Source organism: Rhinichthys klamathensis, unplaced genomic scaffold (assembly GCF_029890125.1).
Source record: "Rhinichthys klamathensis goyatoka isolate OS25496 unplaced genomic scaffold, OSU_Roscu_1.1 h1tg000191l_1, whole genome shotgun sequence".
Lineage (NCBI taxonomy): Eukaryota > Metazoa > Chordata > Actinopteri > Cypriniformes > Leuciscidae > Rhinichthys > Rhinichthys klamathensis.
In genome coordinates, this window is record NW_026606717.1 from 1917978 (window position 1) to 1938453 (window position 20476).

The 20476-nt window shown below is 37.3% G+C and overlaps 1 protein-coding gene across 1 annotated transcript; it reads left to right on the forward strand.

Annotated features, from left to right (window-relative positions):
- The first annotated feature begins 1327 nt into the window (after window positions 1-1327).
- On the forward strand, window positions 1328-3062 carry foxi3a (forkhead box I3a). Its single transcript, XM_056262347.1, has 2 exons — window positions 1328-1950; window positions 2077-3062. The coding sequence occupies exons 1-2, from the start codon at window positions 1398-1400 to the stop codon at window positions 2595-2597; spliced, it is 1074 nt and encodes a 357-aa protein (XP_056118322.1). The 5' UTR covers window positions 1328-1397; the 3' UTR covers window positions 2598-3062.
- The last annotated feature ends 17414 nt before the right edge of the window (window positions 3063-20476 follow it).

The window sequence follows — 20476 nt, forward strand, 5'->3', positions numbered from 1 at the left end:
CACCGGTGCACAAAAGGGGATTCGGTTACAATGACTTTGGCATGAAACGTCAAAGCAACAGGCTACAATAACAATGCTGTTTGAGGAAGACTGGTGAAATTTATTATGATCTGACCCCCTATCTGACCCCCCGATGCCATTGTGTAATTATGTGTAGGCCTAATATAAAATAAACAAATATCAATCTTTGCCAATCTCCCTTTTCCCCAAAACATAATGTGCGTTAAGAGTCTAATTAGGCTACACTTATTGCAATTTACTGTAGCCTAATGGTAAACATTTTAGACGTGATCGGATATCAGGCTTTCGTCAGACAGGTTGAATTTAAATAAACATTTAAAGAAGTAAATTATGGGGTGCGGTATTAGCGAAATTTAGGTCTAAAAATGTAGGCACAACGGATCAAATGGTCAAATAAACCGTAGACTTTCAAGAAATCGCGCGCGATCAGGCTACGCCGAGACAGTGGAGTCGCTCTGCGCGTGCAGGAATGGGTGGTGCGCGTGCTCTGTTTAAGAATGTAAATTTCGTTTGAGACCCAAATGGCTCAAATTGAATTCGCATTATCTCAAGTGAAAGGGTGGGGGTAAGATGAAATAGTGGATACCTTTAACCACCCAACAGCTTCAAGTCATATACAAATGTAAACAAATTAACCAAGCCTACGGCATGATGGTGTCTTTAATATAACAACGTTTAATGCCACAGAAACCACATTGGAATTTGTATTCTTAAAATTAGTTGGATAAATTTGTCAGCACATGTTGTTTATTCATTTAATTAGCTATTTATTTATTTATTTATTCATTCATCTATCAATTTATTTCCCCTCATTTCACTTTAATAGTGAAAGATTAAAACACAATAATCTACTTATATAGTGTTAAATATGATTAGTTGAATACTGCAAATTTTAACTGATCCAGAACTGTTCCAATTTTTTTTAATTCAACATGTATGTGAGTGACAAACGAAATGTTTGTGTTGTGCATAATGATATATGAAGGTAAGGAATTATGCAAGGTAATTTTAATTCAGGAATGTAAATTAATACATTGTAGACACTCATGAAACTTAAGATATTTCACTGATATCTCCCTCCCCCCTCCCCCACACACACACACACACACACACACACACACACACACACACACACACAAACACACATCCCCAGAGGTTCCACCCCCCTCCCCCCCAAAAAGAGGGTTGATCTGTGACCGTGACAGCCAATCAGAGCAGAGAGGGTGTTACAAAACTTGTATAAATAGTTCAGGTGAGACAGGTGTCAGGTTGTGATGCACCTGACCAATCCACCTGTGTTAGACAGAGGCAGCAGAACAGTACATGGCATTTTCTCCCAGAACGACAGAACAAACAGAAAAAAAAGGGAGGAAAGCATGACGTCATTTGTTCCACAAGCCCTTTCATCCCAATTCCACAGCATGGGACAGGAGTCCCAAGAGTTCAGCCTGTACGGTGACAACTTCTACAGCACTCAGCCTGTCCCTAGTCCACAGCAAACCCTGCCGTCCGCTTACGATTTCGGAGAATATGCCGGACAGACCTCCAACCCTTACCTGTGGTTCAACGGACCTGGGCTCAATCCGGCTCCCTGTCTCAGCGGAGGGCCTCAGCACTATGGAATGCCGAAGTCATACATGTCTGCAGGTGGAATCGGAGGCTCGGACGGCAGCATCAGCTGGTTCTCCCTGCCGTCCCAAGAAGATTTGATGAAACTAGTGAGGCCTCCATACTCTTACTCAGCACTCATTGCGATGGCAATACATGGAGCCCCAAGCCGACGTCTCACTCTTAGCCAGATCTACCAGTATGTGGCTGACAACTTCCCCTTCTACAACAAGAGCAAAGCCAGCTGGCAGAACTCAATCCGGCATAATCTCTCGCTCAACGACTGCTTCATGAAAGTGCCCAGAGATGACACCGATCCAGGTTAGAACATAATCAAACTACTTCTTGTGTTTAGAATTTTTCTTGTGTTCTACTGTTTGGGTTTTAGTTCCGTTTTAGTTCATTTTTCAACTGCCAAAATAACATAAAGTTACTTCTGTTGAACAGGTAAAGGCAACTATTGGACCCTCGACCCAAACTGTGAGAAGATGTTTGATAATGGCAACTTCCGTCGCAAAAGGAAGAGAAAGTCCGACTTGGCCGAAGAGGAGGGAAAAGGCTATTCTGGATCGGACTCTCCTCTGTCAAGTCCTAAAGAGCCCAGCGACACCTCCGAGAGAGGAAACTCTCCAGTCTCTGCAGATCTGACACCATGTCTCAAAGGCTTCCTAAGTCAAATGGGTGATGTGGCTTCAGGCTCAAGAGAGGCTCTTCTTCCATCTCCTCTGGCATTGCCTTTGAGCCAAAGATCTTCTCCTAATGGGGCGTATGGCTCGTACTCACCGAGCGCAACCGTGCCGCAATGGGAAACCCACATTCCTCCCCCTGTCGTATCCAACATTTCCACTTCGCCTGCTCCATTCACAGACAGCTATAATGACACTTTGCTCAACCAGTACACTAGCCAGCTCTATCCCGTGCTGGGCTCCTCTGACTTGCTGTATCCACGGGAGGGAACAGAGGTGTAGCTCGGGTCATATAGCACCATCATGTATGAACTGTGGCTACAGGCACTTGAAGGAGCGGTCGGCCCGCATCGTGAGCCAAGTTCCCACCGCAGTGCCTGATTCAGCAGGTCCGAGTGGACACGGAGGAGATTCCCTCTATCAGACAGTTTGTGTGAACGCTCTCAAACGCTCTTCTCAGACTCACGTGCTGACATCATCTAAATCATGTTGTAGCTGAAAGACAACAGTAATCGCCCCAGGCGAACTGCTCCCAGTCCCGTTTTTTGTGTTGTGGTTTTTGTTTTGTTTTTGCAACAGATTTCAATCCTGTAACATTGAAGGCTGGAACATGCAAAAATGCACTGACTTTTGTCACAAATATGAATTTGTTCATTGTTCAATATTTTTTATTTGTATTGTTTGCTTTATATAATTTGTGATTGTAATATATATTGTATTTGCCAAAATAAACATGCATATTCGCAATTGCTACCGTCCTTATTGCTATCATATTTATAAGTGATGTTATAACAGTGCTGTTAACTTAAACTATTGCAAATGGTTTATTTGAAATAAGGCTGAAATAAAATATATAACTTTAAAATCTTAAACTGAAGAAAAATAGAAATCTTGCCTTGGCAACTAACTAAAAATAAATGTGTAAGTTGAAGTACTAAACCCTGTAAACAAAAAAAAAGTTGTTGCCTTAAATTTTTAAGTACAATCAACTTGTATCTTTAAGTCATTTCAAATTGCATTACATCAAACTGACTTAAAAAAATTAATTGAATCTTGTATAAAAGTTGAAAATTGCTTAACTTAGGCCCTATTTAACTTATAAGTTGCTTAACAAAATAAATAAAATGAAAACTAAAAATATTAAATATTAATAAATAGTACTAAAACAACATTAAAAACCTGTCATCATTTGCTCACACTCATGTCTTTTCAAATCTAGACTTTCTCATCGGGCTGAACATGAAAGAAGATATTTTGAAAAATATTTCTGGGGTTTTTTTCATACAAGGAAAGCCAATGTTGTTGTTTTGGAACCCGTTGACTTTCATTATATGGACAAAACCGATTAAATATTCTTCAAAATATCTTCTTTTATGTTTCACAGAACAAAGTAATACAGGCTTATAGCATAATGATGAGTGGTGACAGTTTTATGTTTGTTTGTTTTTAAGTGAACTGTCCTTTTAAGTGCTGGGTACATAATAAAACTCAACCCTGGACAGAAAATTTTCCACTATAATTTAAAGATTGAAGCAATAAACAAGACATTTCTAAAGCTCATTTAAAACCACTTAAAAGCTAAATTAAAACCGTGAAATGAAAGGAGGGAAAAGTTGAATACAACGGAAGAGATGCAATGCATCACAAAACTTTCACCCGTATTTCAGTCAGATTCATCATTCAGTGCTTATCAAGATGTGATGAGGCTCAGTTAAAGTTAGATCTACCTGCTATCTGCCAATAGAGTTAGTGATCCATCCCACATAAAGGAGACGTGGGGAGGGAGATCCCCAAAGAACCGTTAAACAACACGCCTTAAACACGAGAAGAAGTCGTAATTATCAGCGCATTTGGCTGACTTAAGTCCATTCAATCTGACCCACACCAAAGAGGAGGTCAAGGAAGAGAAAAGACTGCGAAAGGGACAATAAATGCAAATGCCTGATGTGTGAAAAGGCACAAACACTTCAAGCCTATGGAGACCAACGTGTGAATGTCAAAAAGTCTGTCATTACAGCCACTGACCCAAAGTAAAAGAAAGGTTAGGGGGAATGCAGCTTAAGGAACCGTTAAACAACAAACCCTAATCGAGAGGAAAAGACTGGTTTGACAGCCAGAGGGACAAAAAAAAAGTTCTATGAAACAAAACTTGTTCCTCAGGGTCTCAAAATCTTTGGTTGCAAACAGCTACTCAGATGAAAGACAATATTCCTCACAAGACAATAAGATCTTCATTGGAATCAGCCGAACTATGTAACATTCTAGAGAATTTATTTATTTACAAACATATCTGGTAATATCCAAAAAAGAATTAACACAAAAATGAATTTCCACTATGGTTACGTTTAGGCACTTACTATGGAAGTAAATGGGACTCCCTATGGGATTATTCAAAAGCAGAAATGTGAAGCTATATAATTTCATAAATGTACTTTTTTCTGTTAAAACTTCTGACTGTTCAAGTCATCAATTTCGCATTATGTTGTCATTGCAACGAAGTTAACAAAGGTTAATAAATGTTTTCTCCAGACTTAAATCACATTATCACGCATTTTGATTATGTCTTGTAGCCGTAGGCCTATTGAAACAGCGAGTATCTAAACGTTAACTGATTGTCTCTATTCACTTTCGTTACAGTGTTTTAAGAAAAGGAGAGACAAGTGGAAATGAATTTTTGTGATAACAACATTATGCCATAAGTGCTGTTTATTTAGCTAAATACTGCAATAGGTTAGCATGACTTCATCTTGAATGGCCCTATTTGAATTGGACTGATAAGGGTGTGTTGTGACATATGGGATATTGTACATTATAACTTGCAATACACTCAACTCGTTTATTCCCTCAGGGAGTGAATAGATGGCGTTCACACTAAAAAGCAGAAAACAGATCATATAGATTATGTGACACGCAGCTTGGTGGTTCTTTTTTTACTGCGTGTCAAGACTCGGGAGTGCAGATAAAAAGAAAGCAAATTTGAATTGAAGCAGTTTGGACCAGTTAGTTTACATAAGTGTTCTGACCTCAGTAGTCATAAAAGAACAGAAATGCTGAGGTTACTTGACTAATGACTGTCATGTGAATCGTCTGTCATCCCCGCTCCCTCACACCAAACTGACATTTGCTCTGCTTCCACTGGCTCATTTGGTTGAGGAATTTGTAGGTGAGGTGGAAAATAAAACACTGATGTAAAATAGGAAGATCATTCCTTTAGATTAGAGAATATGAGTCAGCTGTTCACTGCTGGTTTCAGCAGGGTTTCACCTTTCAGTTCCCTAAACCTGTTACCTCCTCTTACCTCCCCCTACACAATACAGCGGGGTTAAAAGTCTCTGACCACAGCACGTTTTAATAGTTTGAAGAATGTACAGTGAAGAAATGTAAGGATTCTGCACTGGGTCACTATAATTTGTAGCATGTGAAAAGAGAGGTTTGTACCGAAAGGTTAGATGTTCTTGCTTCATTTGCAACACATTCTAAAATCCATGTTAATATATATGTTTCTAGTTTTCCTATTAACTTGACTCATGCTGATAATACAATTGAATGAAAAACACAGGTTAAAAATGCCAAATAGACGCATTTTTACTAGTATCTGTATAATATTAAATAAATACACAAATAAATAAATAAAAGCCTACTTAAACAGATAAATATGGCCCAATTGTTTCTACAAAAAGGCTCAGATATTCTTGCTTCCTTCAAAAATGATTGGTTGTTTCAACCCATGTTTGGGTCAAATATGGACAAACATAACCATTGGGTTTAAAAACTTTAAAAATTAAAAAATTAAACCAACAGTTGGGATTGTCCATATTTGACCCAAACATGGGTTGAAACTACTCACCTAATGGATTATTAGGAACACCATACTAATACTGTGTTTGACCCCCTTTTGCCTTCAGAACTACCTTAATTCTACGTGGCATTGATTCAACAAGGTGCTGAAAGCATTCTTTAGAAATGTTGGCCCATATTGATAGGATAGCATCTTGCAGTTGATGGAGATTTGTGGGATGCACATCCAGGGCACGAAGCTCCCGTTCCACCACATCCCAAAGATGCTCTATTGGGTTGAGATCTGGTGACTGTGGGGGCCATTTTAGTGCAGTGAACTCATTGTCATGTTCAAGAAACCAATTTGAAATGATTCGAGCTTTGTGACATGGTGCATTATCCTGCTGGAAGTAGCCATCAGAGGATGAGTACATGGTGGCCATAAAGGGATGGACATGGTCAGAAACAATGCTCAGGTAGGCCGTGGCATTTAAACGGTGCCCAATTGGCACCAAGGGGCCTAAAGTGTGCCAAGAAAACATCCCCCACACCATTACACCACCACCACCAGCCTGCACAGTGGTAACAAGGCATGATGGATCCATGTTCTCATTCTGTTTACGCCAAATTCTGACTCTACCATCTGAATATCTCAACAGAAATCGAGACTCATCAGACCAGGCAATATTTTTCCAGTCTTCAACTGTCCAATTTTGGTGAGCTCTTGCAAATTGTAGCCTCTTTTTCCTATTTGTAGTGGAGATGAGTGGTACCCGGTGGGGTCTTCTGCTGTTGTAGCCCATCCGCCTCAAGGTTGTGCGTGTTGTGGCTTCACAAATGCTTTGCTGCATACCTCGGTTGTAACGAGTGGTTATTTCAGTCAAAGTTGCTCTTCTATCAGCTTGAATCAGTCGGCCCATTCTCCTCTGACCTCTAGCATCAACAAGGCATTTTCGCCCACAGGACTGCCGCATTCTAGATGTTTTTCCCTTTTCACACCATTCTTTGAAAACCCTAGAAATGGTTGTGCGTGAAAATCCCAGTAACTGAGCAGATTGTGAAATACTCAGACCGGCCCGTCTGGCACCAACAACCATGCCACGCTCAAAATTGCTTAAATCACCTTTCTTTCCCATTCTGACATTCAGTTTGGAGTTCAGGAGATTGTCTTGACCAGGACCACACCCCTAAATGCATTGAAGCAACTGCCATGTGATTGGTTGATTAGATAATTGCATTAATGAGAAATTGAACAGGTGTTCCTAATAATCCTTTAGGTGAGTGTATATGCACCATATAGAGTATAGTATTTCAACATAAATTCCATTAAACTGACTTATAAAAAAGTTGAAAATTGCTTAACTTATTTTGATGAGTCAAAGCATATAAATATATATATATGGCTTTTAATAACTTGTACTAAAATTAAAAAGTCATTTTTCATTACATTTTATAATCAAGTTTAGATTCAATGTAAGCTGAAAAAAAATACATTTTGAAGCATTCTTGTGATTACAGCAAGACAAATGTCTGTAACACTAGGAGTTTGATTTATATTTAAATTACATTATAAATGTATAGGCCTATCCCACTGTGTTAAGCAATAATCTAATAATGAACCATAATGATGCTTACAACTTGAGTGTTTTACCGGAGTAAATGGCCAGGATTTATGGCCCCGCGGGCCGCGGCAGCGCATGACAACAGTAGCGTAGGACTCACTGATATACAGATATGCCAATCATTTCTGCCTGTAACATCCAGAGTCCCTCCCTCAGCCCTCGATTCTTCTGGTGTTTATTGTCAAAACACAAGATTCACTGTCTCCCTACAACAAATTAACTCTACATTTAGATGTGTCACTTTGATCTAATTGATTGAATCTATCAACACAGAGTATGCCATGTGTTTAGCCAGGTGCTTAATGTGTGTGATACTGTAAAAATACTGTTTTATAGATCAGTTAACCAATAAAAATATCACTGATGCAACCTTAATCAGAAACAGCACTGCATTTGCTGAGGGATATGGGGGGTTTACTACTGTCGCCATTTCTTTAATACTTTATATTTTTAGTATGTTTTAGTATTCTGACATATTTGACTGCAGTTAACTTGAAATTTCTCTCTGTTAGTGAAATTGTGCTGCCCCGCTCATTTAAATCCACTTAAAGTAACGTTAAGATTTCAGTCTTGGCGTCTGTGCATGACAACAGAGACCTCGTGATCACCAGAACATCACAGATCCGCTGATAAACCTGGCATGTGCCACTCACACACACACACACACACACACACATCTGCAGACCCTAACCTCGCCCTGCCTTCATACACACGTTCCTTCATCTCCATTCACACACACAATAGCTTCAATGCTGTCTACTCTATTGAGATCCAAAGAGCTGTCTCTTGCCCAACGATGCTGTAAGTGTGCCTACTGTTTACTGACACATGCCACATCAATGGGCCAGTGTTGCTTGTAAACACAAGGCCCGATGGGGAGATAGATCGAGACAACTTGATTAAAAATGCCCTACGGCCCCATCAAGTGCAGGTGTGTGGAGAAAACCTGTTGTATCCATCCGAGCAGATGTTCCTGAGGAGATGTTCATGGTCAATGGAAGACACATTCTGCAGCTGGAAGAGCGTATGAAGGAAATATTCTAGAGTTTTATATACTGTATGGCATAAATCTGGAAAACTAGAACACTGTAAAAAAAATATATATATTGCTGCCTTCAATTTTTAAGTACAATCAACTTGGATGTTTAAGTCATTTCAACTTAAATTACGAATAACTGACTCAAATAAAATTAGTTGAATCTTGTATAACTTGAACTTGTATAAAGTTGAAAATTGCTTAACTTATTTTGATGAGTTAAAGCAATGTAAAAACATATCTTGTCATAACATATAATTTTTTACAGTTCTTCGTTATCGAAATAAATTATGCAAAGATGCACTGTAAATAGTAGATATTCATTTTAAAACCAATTACGTTTTGATTATAGACAATCATAAAAATCATAGAAACATAGGGCGTTGAAGTGTTTATTCAGTCAACAAATTAATTCAATTCAAATAACACTACACATATTAATGGGCATACATAATTTGCATTTAAATACGTGGTAAAAACAATGCTACATGAATCAAATAAATAATAATTCTTTAAAAAAAATGCATGCTGCATTTATTTTACAATCAAAAATAACTGTTTTAATAATAATAATAAAAATATATATTTTTTAATGTAGGCCTAATTTATTCCTGTGACACAAAGCTGAATTTTCAGCATCATTACTCAGAATTCATTCTAATATCCTGATTTGGTTCACAAGAATCATTTTTATTATCACTTTTCAAAACATGCTGCTTAATATTTTTGTGGAAACACTGTTAGATTTTCTTTTTTTAATAATTTTTTGATAAACAGGAAACTCAAAAGAATGTTTATTTGAAACAGAAAGCTATTGTAACTATATCTTTACTGTTACTTTTGATCAATTTAATGCATCAGTGTTGCATAAAAATATTAATGTCTTTCAAAAAATCATACTGACCTCTCTTTTGAACTTTAAAAGATAAAACATAATTCAATTAAATAATTAGAATTAATAATCACTCTAAACGTAAGAACAATAAATAATTAGGATTTAGATTCTTGGCATTATGTCATTGAGTATGTCTAAGTCATGTGTTTTGAGTATTTGTGATTGAATGTGTGGGGTTGAAGTGTATTTAGGGAGCTTAACTGGTTTCTATTGCTCATTCATTATCTGAGATGGTTTCTGGCACATCCACCAGGCAGCTTGTCGTTCCTTATTCTGAGCAAAATAGCAGAAACCTGCAGTAATTCTTGGTAAATGTCACGTTTATTGATGAGCACACTTCAAGATTCAGTTACAGCACATGTCTGTGCAAAACTTTTACTTTCACCATGGCAGTTTTCACGTGTCATCATAGCAATCCAATGCATGCGTTGCCTAAGGACAAGTGCGCGTGTGTGTGTGTGTGTGTGTGTGTGTGCCTGGTAAACCCTACGTTGTGAGGACCCAACAAAATGTCCCAACAAAGATATAATACCACTAATTTTCTACCTTGTGGGAAATTATTTTTGGCCCCCATGAGGAAAACAGCTTGTAAATCATACTAAATTATGTTTTGTTTTTTTCTAAATGGATAACACTTTATTTTAATGTGTCCTTGTTACACATGTTACATACATTTACTATACTAATAACTATCAATTAGGCTTAAATACATCCAACTAAACCACACCCTATCCTATGCTAACACTATAGTAAGTGCATGTAGTTAATTAATATTACTCAGTGCTTAAATGTATAATTACACTGTAACAGGGACACTAAAATAAAGTGTAACCGATAAAAGTAAAAATGCAGAAAGTTTTCTGTGACGGGTTTAGGGGATATAGTTAGTACAGTATAAAAATCATTATGTCTATGGAATGTGTGTGTGTGTGTGTGTGTGTGTGTGTGTGTGTGTGTGTGTGTGTGTGTGTGTGTGTGTGTGTGTGTGTGTGTGTGTGTGTGTGTGTGTGTGTGTGTGTGTGTGTGTGTGTGTGTCAATATTTTAAAAGCAAGAATGCTCATGGCATTTGTACCAAAATATTATTTTAAAATGTGTCATTAAAAATGAGCACAATACAAAAATAAATGAATCAATAAAGAAATAATCAACTCAATAATGAACTAAAATGAGTAAAAAATGTAAATATATAAATGTTAAAATAAAGAGTTAATAGCATCTAATTTGTGTTTCATAATTTCATAAGTAGCCTACAGCATTATGAAACAAATTAAGTCATTATTCTTGAAAAGAATTTCCGCATGTTGTCTTACAGTAATCACCAAATATATACATATCTACATCAAATACATATCTGCTCTGCAAAAAAAAATATATGTAATTTTTTTTTTTGCAGAGCAGATATGTAATAAAACAAATTCTATGTGCTTAACACTTATATATTTAGCCTATTTGTTTGTTTGTTTGCTTATTTATTTATTTATTTATTTAAAGACACAAACATTATCATATGTATCATGTTACACTAATTTTCATCTGATAACCCATAAACATTAATTACATTTTTTTTTAAATATAACAATCATATTATAGCAAAAGCTCATAAAATACCAATGCTACAACACAAAAATAAACCAAAAAATTAAAACCTATATGGTGTTTCTACATTTTTACACTATTTGCTGATTGTTAAAAAAAAAACATTTAGCATTATAGAAGTTTATAAAATAAGGAACAAGCCATCGTTGAAATAAAATGAAAGCTCTCTTTCTAAAGCTGTGGTTCCTTCGAGGAAGGAAATGTGCAAGCGAAACTATAAAAAGCGCTTCTTCTTATAAAGCAGATGATTGTGCAAGGCGTTGAATTGAACATTAGTAGATAACATTAGATATGAAGAAAGCTCTGAGTGTGGAGCATGTCCTGCCCCAGCATGCCTCATTTTCGTTGATTGCTTGTCGGACCCCTATAACCCAGCTCTATACCCCTATAGACAGCACCAGTCCCACGGGTTTCCCTCAGGACGCCTGAGAGAGACCGGGTAAAAAAAACACACAAACTCTCACACCTTCAGACACTTTCGGCGACAGTCTTCATGAATCCTGGCGTGTCATTGTCTGGCCAGAGGATTAGGTTTACTGTGTGTCAACAGATCTGTCTCGGTATAATATCAATAAATGTCCACCCCCAGTTCACCGTAATCACAAAACATCAAGCATGAAAGAAGAATTATGCAAAATCACAGAGTTTCTTATCATCTCCATAAGGATTACAATTCAGATCTCCTAACTGTCTATGAAATATGACACTGGAATATTGGGTGGGGAAGGCCGGAGAAACATAAACGGGACTCTTAGTTTTCCAAATACTAGTCCAAACGATTCCTTACCGGGATCTTTACAAGTCTGTGCAGGTGGACATGCAAACGTTGGTCTTTGTGCAGCTACTCATTTCCATATTTTCATTTCATCGAGTCATAAAGTATACAAGAACGATTGTCAGAACTTGGAGTTACAGCTAAACTGTATCCCAGACATGCAATAACACTGGTGAGGGGTGTAAATAATGGAGGACTGCATGGGGTCTTCTGTTAAAGCCTGTGGCTACAGATAAATCAGAGCATCGCCCTCTCTACGCGTCTGTCGTTCACAGGCACACATCTGGCCGTGTGCCATTCGCCTAACATCCAAAACCGTAAACTCTCTATGGCTTTGAAATGCATGTTATATATTTAAGAGAGAGGAGCTGTGTTTTGCATGAAGTATTTCCATAAAAGCCCAGTCGTTTATGAGAGGGGAGGCTTGAACGTTTTTCTTTCTTTCGTTTTTTTCCCCTAAAGACCTAAGAATGACAAACGAACAGACATGGGTGTTGAAATAGAATGATTTTGAATTGTTTTTAATTGCTCTTGGAACATTCAGTATCGTGTAGTGAGCTTCTGGCCGTGTCAAATGGATGCTTTATCAGTCAGACAGATGCTTGTCACTATAGCGGTTTCTCGTTTATCACTGGTGGCTTTCTCTTGTTAGACCCGCTAGATTTCAGCGCTGATCTCCAGATGGGCGTGGATGGTGCACTCAAGTGTGAATTGGATGACAGGGTTGACAGGAGTTTATGAACTGCAAAGCTGTCAGAGGTGGAGAACATGTCCCCACAGGCCCCCGGTCGCCCCAAGGCTGTCCTGATGGCACACTGACACCCCAATAACCCGATACACGCACACACACACACACTCACACAAACAAAAGCTTTGGAACACAAACAAAAATGTCACTGTTATGCAAATAGAGGTCAAGCTGCTGCTTTTTATGACGATCTTAAAGAGTTTGTGATCTTAACCCTGACTTGACATCTCTGTGATAAAAGCCAGCTCTAAACGACACGCTTAGAACCACTCAAGCGTTATAATTCTATATGGCCTCTGATCTTTCTATTACATGATCATCTCTCTTCTCTTTTCATGTAAATATTTTGGCCTTTACAATGAACAATTAAGCCTGACAGACAACCCTTTAATAGTTTTCTACTCAAACACTGTCTTAGACTCTTTTTGTTGTCGTTGCACAAATCCCTTACGTTTTTAACTTGAAGAGTCCCTGAGATTTAATGTTAACTTTTTAAGAAATATGAGAAACAAGATTTTAACACTAAGACAATATTATATATATATATATATATATATATATATATATATATATATATATATATATATATATATATATATATATATAAATCAGAATCTAAACACATATGATGATTATTTTAAAGAATTATTTTAAAGAAAAACTAAATTCTATTTATAATAAACATATATGATAAAAATATAGTAATATAAAATATAAATATTTATTTATAATATAACTTATAATATATGTAAATAATTATATAAATAATTATTTACATATATTATAAGTTATATTATAAATAAATATTTATATTTTATATTACTATATTTTTATCATATATGTTTATTATAAATAGAATTTAGTTTGGAACTGGAAAATAAAAGATAATAAAAAGATTATTATATTATATTATATTATATTATATTATATTATATTATATTATATTATATTATATTATATTATATTATATTATATTATATTATATTATATTATATTATATTATATTATATTATATTATAGGCCTATATATTAAAATGTATATACCATTCAAAAGTTTGGGGTCAGTAAGCATTAACAAAGAAATTAACACATTTATTCAGCAAGGATGCATTAAATTGATCAAAAGTGACAGTAGAGACATGATTTCTACAAAAATATTGTGGAATACTAAAACTGTTTTCAACTTTGATAATAAGAAGAAATGTTTCTTGAGCACCGAATCAGTAGAATGATTTCTGGATTTTTCCTGAAGAAAAGTCAGCTTTGCCAACACATGAATAAATTACATTTTTTAAATATATTATTGTAGAAATATATTTTGAACAAATACATGCAGCCTTGGTGAGCATTAGAGACTTATTTCAATAACATAAATAAGTCTTAGCAATCCCAACATTTTGAAAAGTAGTGTGGGCCTACATATATTTTCATTTGGAAACTGAATAGGCCTATTATACAACTGGAACTGGCCATGTAATTTCTTTCTCAATGTCATGAGATAGGCAAGGCAGCCAAATTTATGAAGGTTCTCCTCCTTTCTGAGGTGCTGACAGGGGTTTTACTCTTGGAAAGAGTCAGCGGGTGCAGGCGTTTCGGAGGGTTTACCTGCCTCATGCCCCAGGCTCAGACTTATTGCTCAACAGAATCGGTGAAATCAGTAAATCTCCTGCTACACCTGCTTTATCACCAGCAGCACCTGTCTGGAATAGAAACTGTCCCATTCTTTAGAGAGAGGGGAAGGAGATGATGGGCCACACAAGAACATGCGCAGAACTAGAGTTCCAGTAATGCCACAGTTGTACAGACAGCAGTGAGTCCGACGTGTTGATTTATAGGAATGATATAAAACATGAACCGGTATAGCTGGAAGGGTAAAGTAGGGTCAATGGGTGAGAGGTGAGGGGGTGTCAAGGTGGCGCGTGCTGCTGTTCCAGAGGGGACGGCAGGCGGCAGGTGCATTGTTGATACCCTAAACATGTGCAAGGACAGTGCCAAGCCCTGGAAAAGACATTTCGGCTAAGATACTGAGAAAAGTAGATGAGCCAGAACCTGCATCCTCCTGCATATCCACCTCAAACAGCCAACTTGGTACGTTAAACATGTCAACAGAGAAATGGTTGGGGGGGGGAAAGAAAAAGTGTGATGATATGGGTGGGAGATAAAGAGAAACACGAAATGATAGACAAGTGTGTGGAAGAAAACCAACTGTAGATTGGTTTTCTCCATCCTCCAATTGCTGTCTTACAATGAAAGTGCCTTTTTTTCTATGGAGAGTAATAGCTTGACATTGAGGCAAGTGTCAAAGTAACCAAAACTAAACGCTAGTGTGTAGTTGCAAGCATATATATATACCTAGCAGGTGTTTCTATGGGCCGCTACGCAAGCCATTCGCCATATTGTAACAGTCAAAGCCGGTCCGTGAACATTCGAGAGTAAGTTGACTGTGCGCCGTCTGCAATCACAGTTAGACGTATCTATATCTGCAATAGATTTCAACAGTTGATTTTGCTGAACTAACACAATATATCAAGACGAAGGAGTCAGCTAACACAACATTAAAAAGTACCATGCTAAAAACCTGTGATGTTGAGTTAATACATAAAAATACAACACATTCTCACCAGTTAAAGGTTATCAGGAATCTCGACGGTTTCACAACCAGAAGCTGCGCATTATTATGGCATCATTGATGACAGTTCCAAGATGGCGGGCGCACGCTGTCGTGTCTGGAGCGGTCGAATGCGGAATCTATGTTCACAGGTTGCAAGGCAGTTGATTTGAGTTGCTAAGTTGTTCAGAGTTAGTTTTAGCATGTTTCTATGCACTTGCCAGGGTTTTTTTTTGGGAGGGGGGGGGGGGGGGGGGGCGGGGGCGTGGGGGTCATGGTTTAAAGGGATAGTTTCCCCCAAAATGCAATTTTGTCTTCACTACCCTCAAGTTGTTCCAAACCTGTATGAGTTTCTTTTTTCTGCAGAACACAGAAGAAGATATTTTGAGGAATGTTGGTAACCATGTTGACGGTAGCCATTGACTTCCATAATAGGAAAAAAAAATACCATGGAAGTCAATGGGGTACGACTGTTTTGTTACCAACATTCTTCAAAATATCTTCTTTTGTGTTCAGCAGAAAAAAGAAACTCATACAGGTTTGGCACAACATGAGGGTGAGTAAATGATGACAATTTTCATTTTTGGGTGAATTGCATCTTTTTATCCCGGTCTTCTAGCCTGACCAGCTAAAAAGTGTCTACAATCCTTTCTAAAAGCGTGCCAGAGACAAATTAAAATCAGCTGTTTCAAACTTTTTTTCTTTTTTTTCTTTTTTTACTGTGTGTGTGTGTGTGTGTGTGTGTGTGTGTGTGTGTGTGTGTGTGTGTGTGTGTGTGTGTGTGTGTGTGTGTGTGTGTGTGTGTGTGTGTGTGTGTGTGTGTGTGTGTGTGTGTGTGTGTGTGTGTGTGTGTGTGTGTGTGTGTGTGTGTGTGTGTGTGTTTTCAGTAGGGTGCTTATTTTTGTACGTTTTTTTGTATTATTTTATTTTATTGTCAGCCATGATGTAGATAATCTCCCCAGCAACACGCAGATTTTGAGGAATTGAGTATATGAGTTGAGTTTTGTGCTAATTTTGCTTGTTTGTCACTATTGCTGTGATGCTTACCTTAGCAAGAACACCTAACTAGTGATGGTACAATACAGGCAAACAATATCACATATCTATGACTAAAATAATTAATTATAATAACTAGTAATAATAAATTGGTTTTTCCGTTCCTTCAGTTTGTTTGTCCTCCATCGCCCATATTACACATCGACCACATTTTGAAGTGTGTACACTAAAACATGGCTGAACTTTAAGACTTGTTTGGTAAACTCATGGCATTGGCTATGTCACCATGCCCCTGGACACAGGTGACTCACGTCAGACCCCATCCCGCTGTTGGGAGTAAATAGACGAACACGTGGCCTGGAATGTGGTTTACAGGAAGGACACTTGCATGTCCTTGTCACATTAATGCACAGTTTCTGCGCCACCCAGCTTTTCATCCATTAAGAACAAAAATGCGGTTTATTAGCCCAGTGGTTCCCAACCCTTGTCCTAGAGTAGGCCTACTTTTTTGATATCTCTCTAATCTGCCTGAGGTCTTGGGAGTCTTTACAAACGATCCGATGAGTTGAATCAGGTGTGTTTGATTAGGAAGACATCTTAACCAAAGCCACTTGAAGGCAAGCCAGCAAGGTTGGCAAAAAAAAAGAAAAGAAAGCATAACACCTGCTAATGCTGTGGTAAGCAGTAAAGGAGACCAGAGGCTGTTTTTTTATGGATGTCAATGGAGGAGTCTTCTCTAAACTGAATAAACTGCTTTTGTGGGAAAACGGCTATCAGTTAATGAATCAACAGCCTATCGGCTAATCTTCAACATGTTTGCTCTTAAACATTCGTTTTGGATTGATCTATTTTTAGAGTTTACACGGAACAAATGTTGTTTTATAAGAGAAGTCACTGACAATTGCACGGCATGTGGGATTCAGTTTACGCCACTTCTCATTCATTTCGGGCAAATTCCAATCGGAAGTGAAGTCCCTATGCCCCACTCATTCCGAAGGGGAGAGCCCTTGAAGTGGGGACTTAGGACACTTGTCTGTCATAACAAAGCCGTTTGGAACGCACTTTAGCAATGAAAGACCACATCATTTCCTAGCTTCACATGGATTGGTACCACTACAAAGCTAGGCAGCGACAACAGGAATATTTTATTATTATACACAAATATATAAATATAATAACAAATATATATGTTCCCAATCTGCTCTTAACTTTTAAATTTAAGAATTAAACGTAAATCATTAAAAACGTTTCTTAAATGAAACTTTTATAAACTTAATATGAAATGCATGACATGGGTGATATATATATATCGTGGTAATGATGTGGGTGATAAATGGGTGATATATTTCACAACAAAACAAAACACCTTGAATTATTCTGTTTATAGACCTTATGTAGCCCCGCCCATTTTCAGCGCTCCGCTCTTTGTATTCTGTCATCCGGTTTGTATTCCCACAGCATGAAGGTAAGATCTTACGGATTTATGAATGAACCGCTCCTTTTAAAATCTTCCCAGTCTACTGACATCCGCTTCAAACATTACAATCCTCTACAATAAGTAGCAAAATCCACTTCACCAGCTACTTACTCTTTGACAGCCATGCCATAGAAGCTTGTGGAAGGGCCCTTCGTGAAGGGATTCAGTTGTTCACTTTCGTTTGGAACGCTCCTACAAATAACGTCCCCTTCCCGAAGTGCCCTTCAAGGGTGCAAAAACGTCGTTTGGTATTCGCCCTTCTATGGTGGCCTATTCGCATACAGTGATTGACTGTCGCACAACTCTGCACGAAATGTATTATACTGAGCTCATCAATGAGGCATCAAAACACCAAACATCCAAACAGAGTTCCTTTGCATTTCATATATAACCGGTGTCAGAAAAATGTCAGTATTGTTTTTCATTGTTGTTCTTCCATGTATATAGTAGGCTACCTCCTCAGATCTGGACTAACTGTGGTCTTGGTCCCTCAAGAGACAAGAAAATCTTGTGTAATCCAATACAATGATGAAATGTGAAGCCAAAGAAATTGTATTATCCATGTCTTCCATGCTTGCTTCCTTTATGTGCCTGCAGTCTTAAGCGTCAGCCGCCCTGTTCTCTGGTTTTGGGAAATGGATGGACTGAAACCCATCTCTTGTGCTTATATACATGATTTGGGAGTAAAATGTGCCAAAAAAACAACAAACACCATGGGAGTAATAGCATTTCGGTATTAAATATTTAAGATGTCAACACAGACTAAACAAGCACCAGGAATCTGGGCCTAGTGAAATGAAAGATATCCACAGTGGAGTCTGTTTATCAGTTTCAACACCTAACAACACTGTGTTGCCTCACCAAACAAAGAGGCCCTACTCTACTTATGGCCATATTCTGTTTCAGTCATGAGCTTTGAGTAAATATACATGAGAATGATGAGTGACATTTTTCAAGTTTTGATACAAAATACAGCATATATCCTGTACAATGAACTTCAGTGAGCAGTGTGAGTGTGTACAGGCTTGATGGCATAACCTCTCTAACGGAACGGAAGGAGTTTCTGGAAGGCCAACACTGCCACCATGTGGACATGCACATGGCTGTTGCCAGAACCACCGCCTTCCTGGGACTGGGTCAACGTATTTTGTTGATCCTGTAACAACATTCCTGACAGAAAATTTAACCCTAACCATATCCCTAAACCTAACCCTACCCATAAGTTATCCCTAAAGTCAGAGGGAAATTATATTATGAATAACACTGATGTTGAAGCACTCAACCCTGGTTGTAAGCTGCAAACGTGTTCCTCAAATCTGATTAGTTGATTGGAAAGAAGTCGTCCATAACACAGAACCTGATTTCACCAAGTATAACATGTTCCTGGATCAACATCTTTGTTGATCCTGGAACAATACATCAACAAAGATGTTGATCCAGGAACATGTTGTACTTTGTTGTGAAATCAGGTTCTATTAAGGACTTCTTTATACATTGGTTTCTCAAACTGTCTGTCCATTAAACATACTTTGTGTACTTGTTGGGTCGTTTATTCTAGTTTTTAAGGGGAAAACAATGCCTCTACAAAACAGAGTAGACATAATATGCATAAGTATACATTGTCCAAAATAAATAAATAAAATTAACTTTTGAGAATTTGAGACAATATTAATCTTAAGAATAACGCATCAAGTGTAGCATGATTTGTTTCAAAGTCTTATTAAATATTTCTCTTCCTGCAAATCTTTGTCATTCCACACTCAACCTTTTTGCTAATATTATACAGAATGATAAATGAAATATGCATCAGCACCATGTCTACTGTTTGGAAAAAAGGCACTGCTATTACATATCAGACTTTCTGTATTTAAAAAATATGCAAATTTTGATATAAAAAAAAATGCTACTTAATGTTTCATTGTGATATAAACATTAGTAGACCAAACAAGTTTATGATCATTTAAGTGAATGCATGTATAGGTTGGAAGAACATAAGGCCGATAAATCAGATATATTCAACCAAAATGCATGTGTGGTATTTTATGATTTCATATTGATGATTCTTCCAAGTTACCCAGGTGAAAAAGACGTACTGTTAAATGTATTAAACATGCATTGAAGTATATTTGTATTGTGCTAAAAACATACTCAAGCACATTTTTAATTCATTTAATAGTGCGTCTTTTGGCAGCATTGTATTTTAAAATTAAACACCATCATGTTACAATGCAAAAGTATAAATGTTAAATTAGCACTTATCCAAAGAAACAGATGAGAAAAAAACTGTATCAAAAAAAAAGTTTATTTCAACATATCGTGGAGCTCTTTGATGTCCACTACCCCAAAATCAAATCAATCAAGCAGTTCTGAAAAACTTAAAAAACAAAATCCAATCAATACAGAAAGCATTACAAAGATCAACAGTAAAACATTGAGTAAAACAACAGGCTGAATCAAGCTCAATCCATTGTCAGATGACATGAACCGAAGCTTGCTTTAAACAACATTGTATTAACTGTATTATACATTTTTGCTCCTTTCCACAAATGAAGTCGTCCACAGAGAAAACTATCCAGAACTGGGTTTCAGGTGCACTGATGAACACTAAGACCATGCAAAATCACCCCAAA

Bases quoted from the DNA above. Each gene is read 5' to 3' on its own strand.
- foxi3a (XM_056262347.1), top strand. From the start codon at position 1,398: ATGACGTCATTTGTTCCACAAGCCCTTTCATCCCAATTCCACAGCATG. The intron at 1,951-2,076 runs GTTAGAACATAA...TCTGTTGAACAG, and splicing joins CAGAGATGACACCGATCCAG to GTAAAGGCAACTATTGGACC.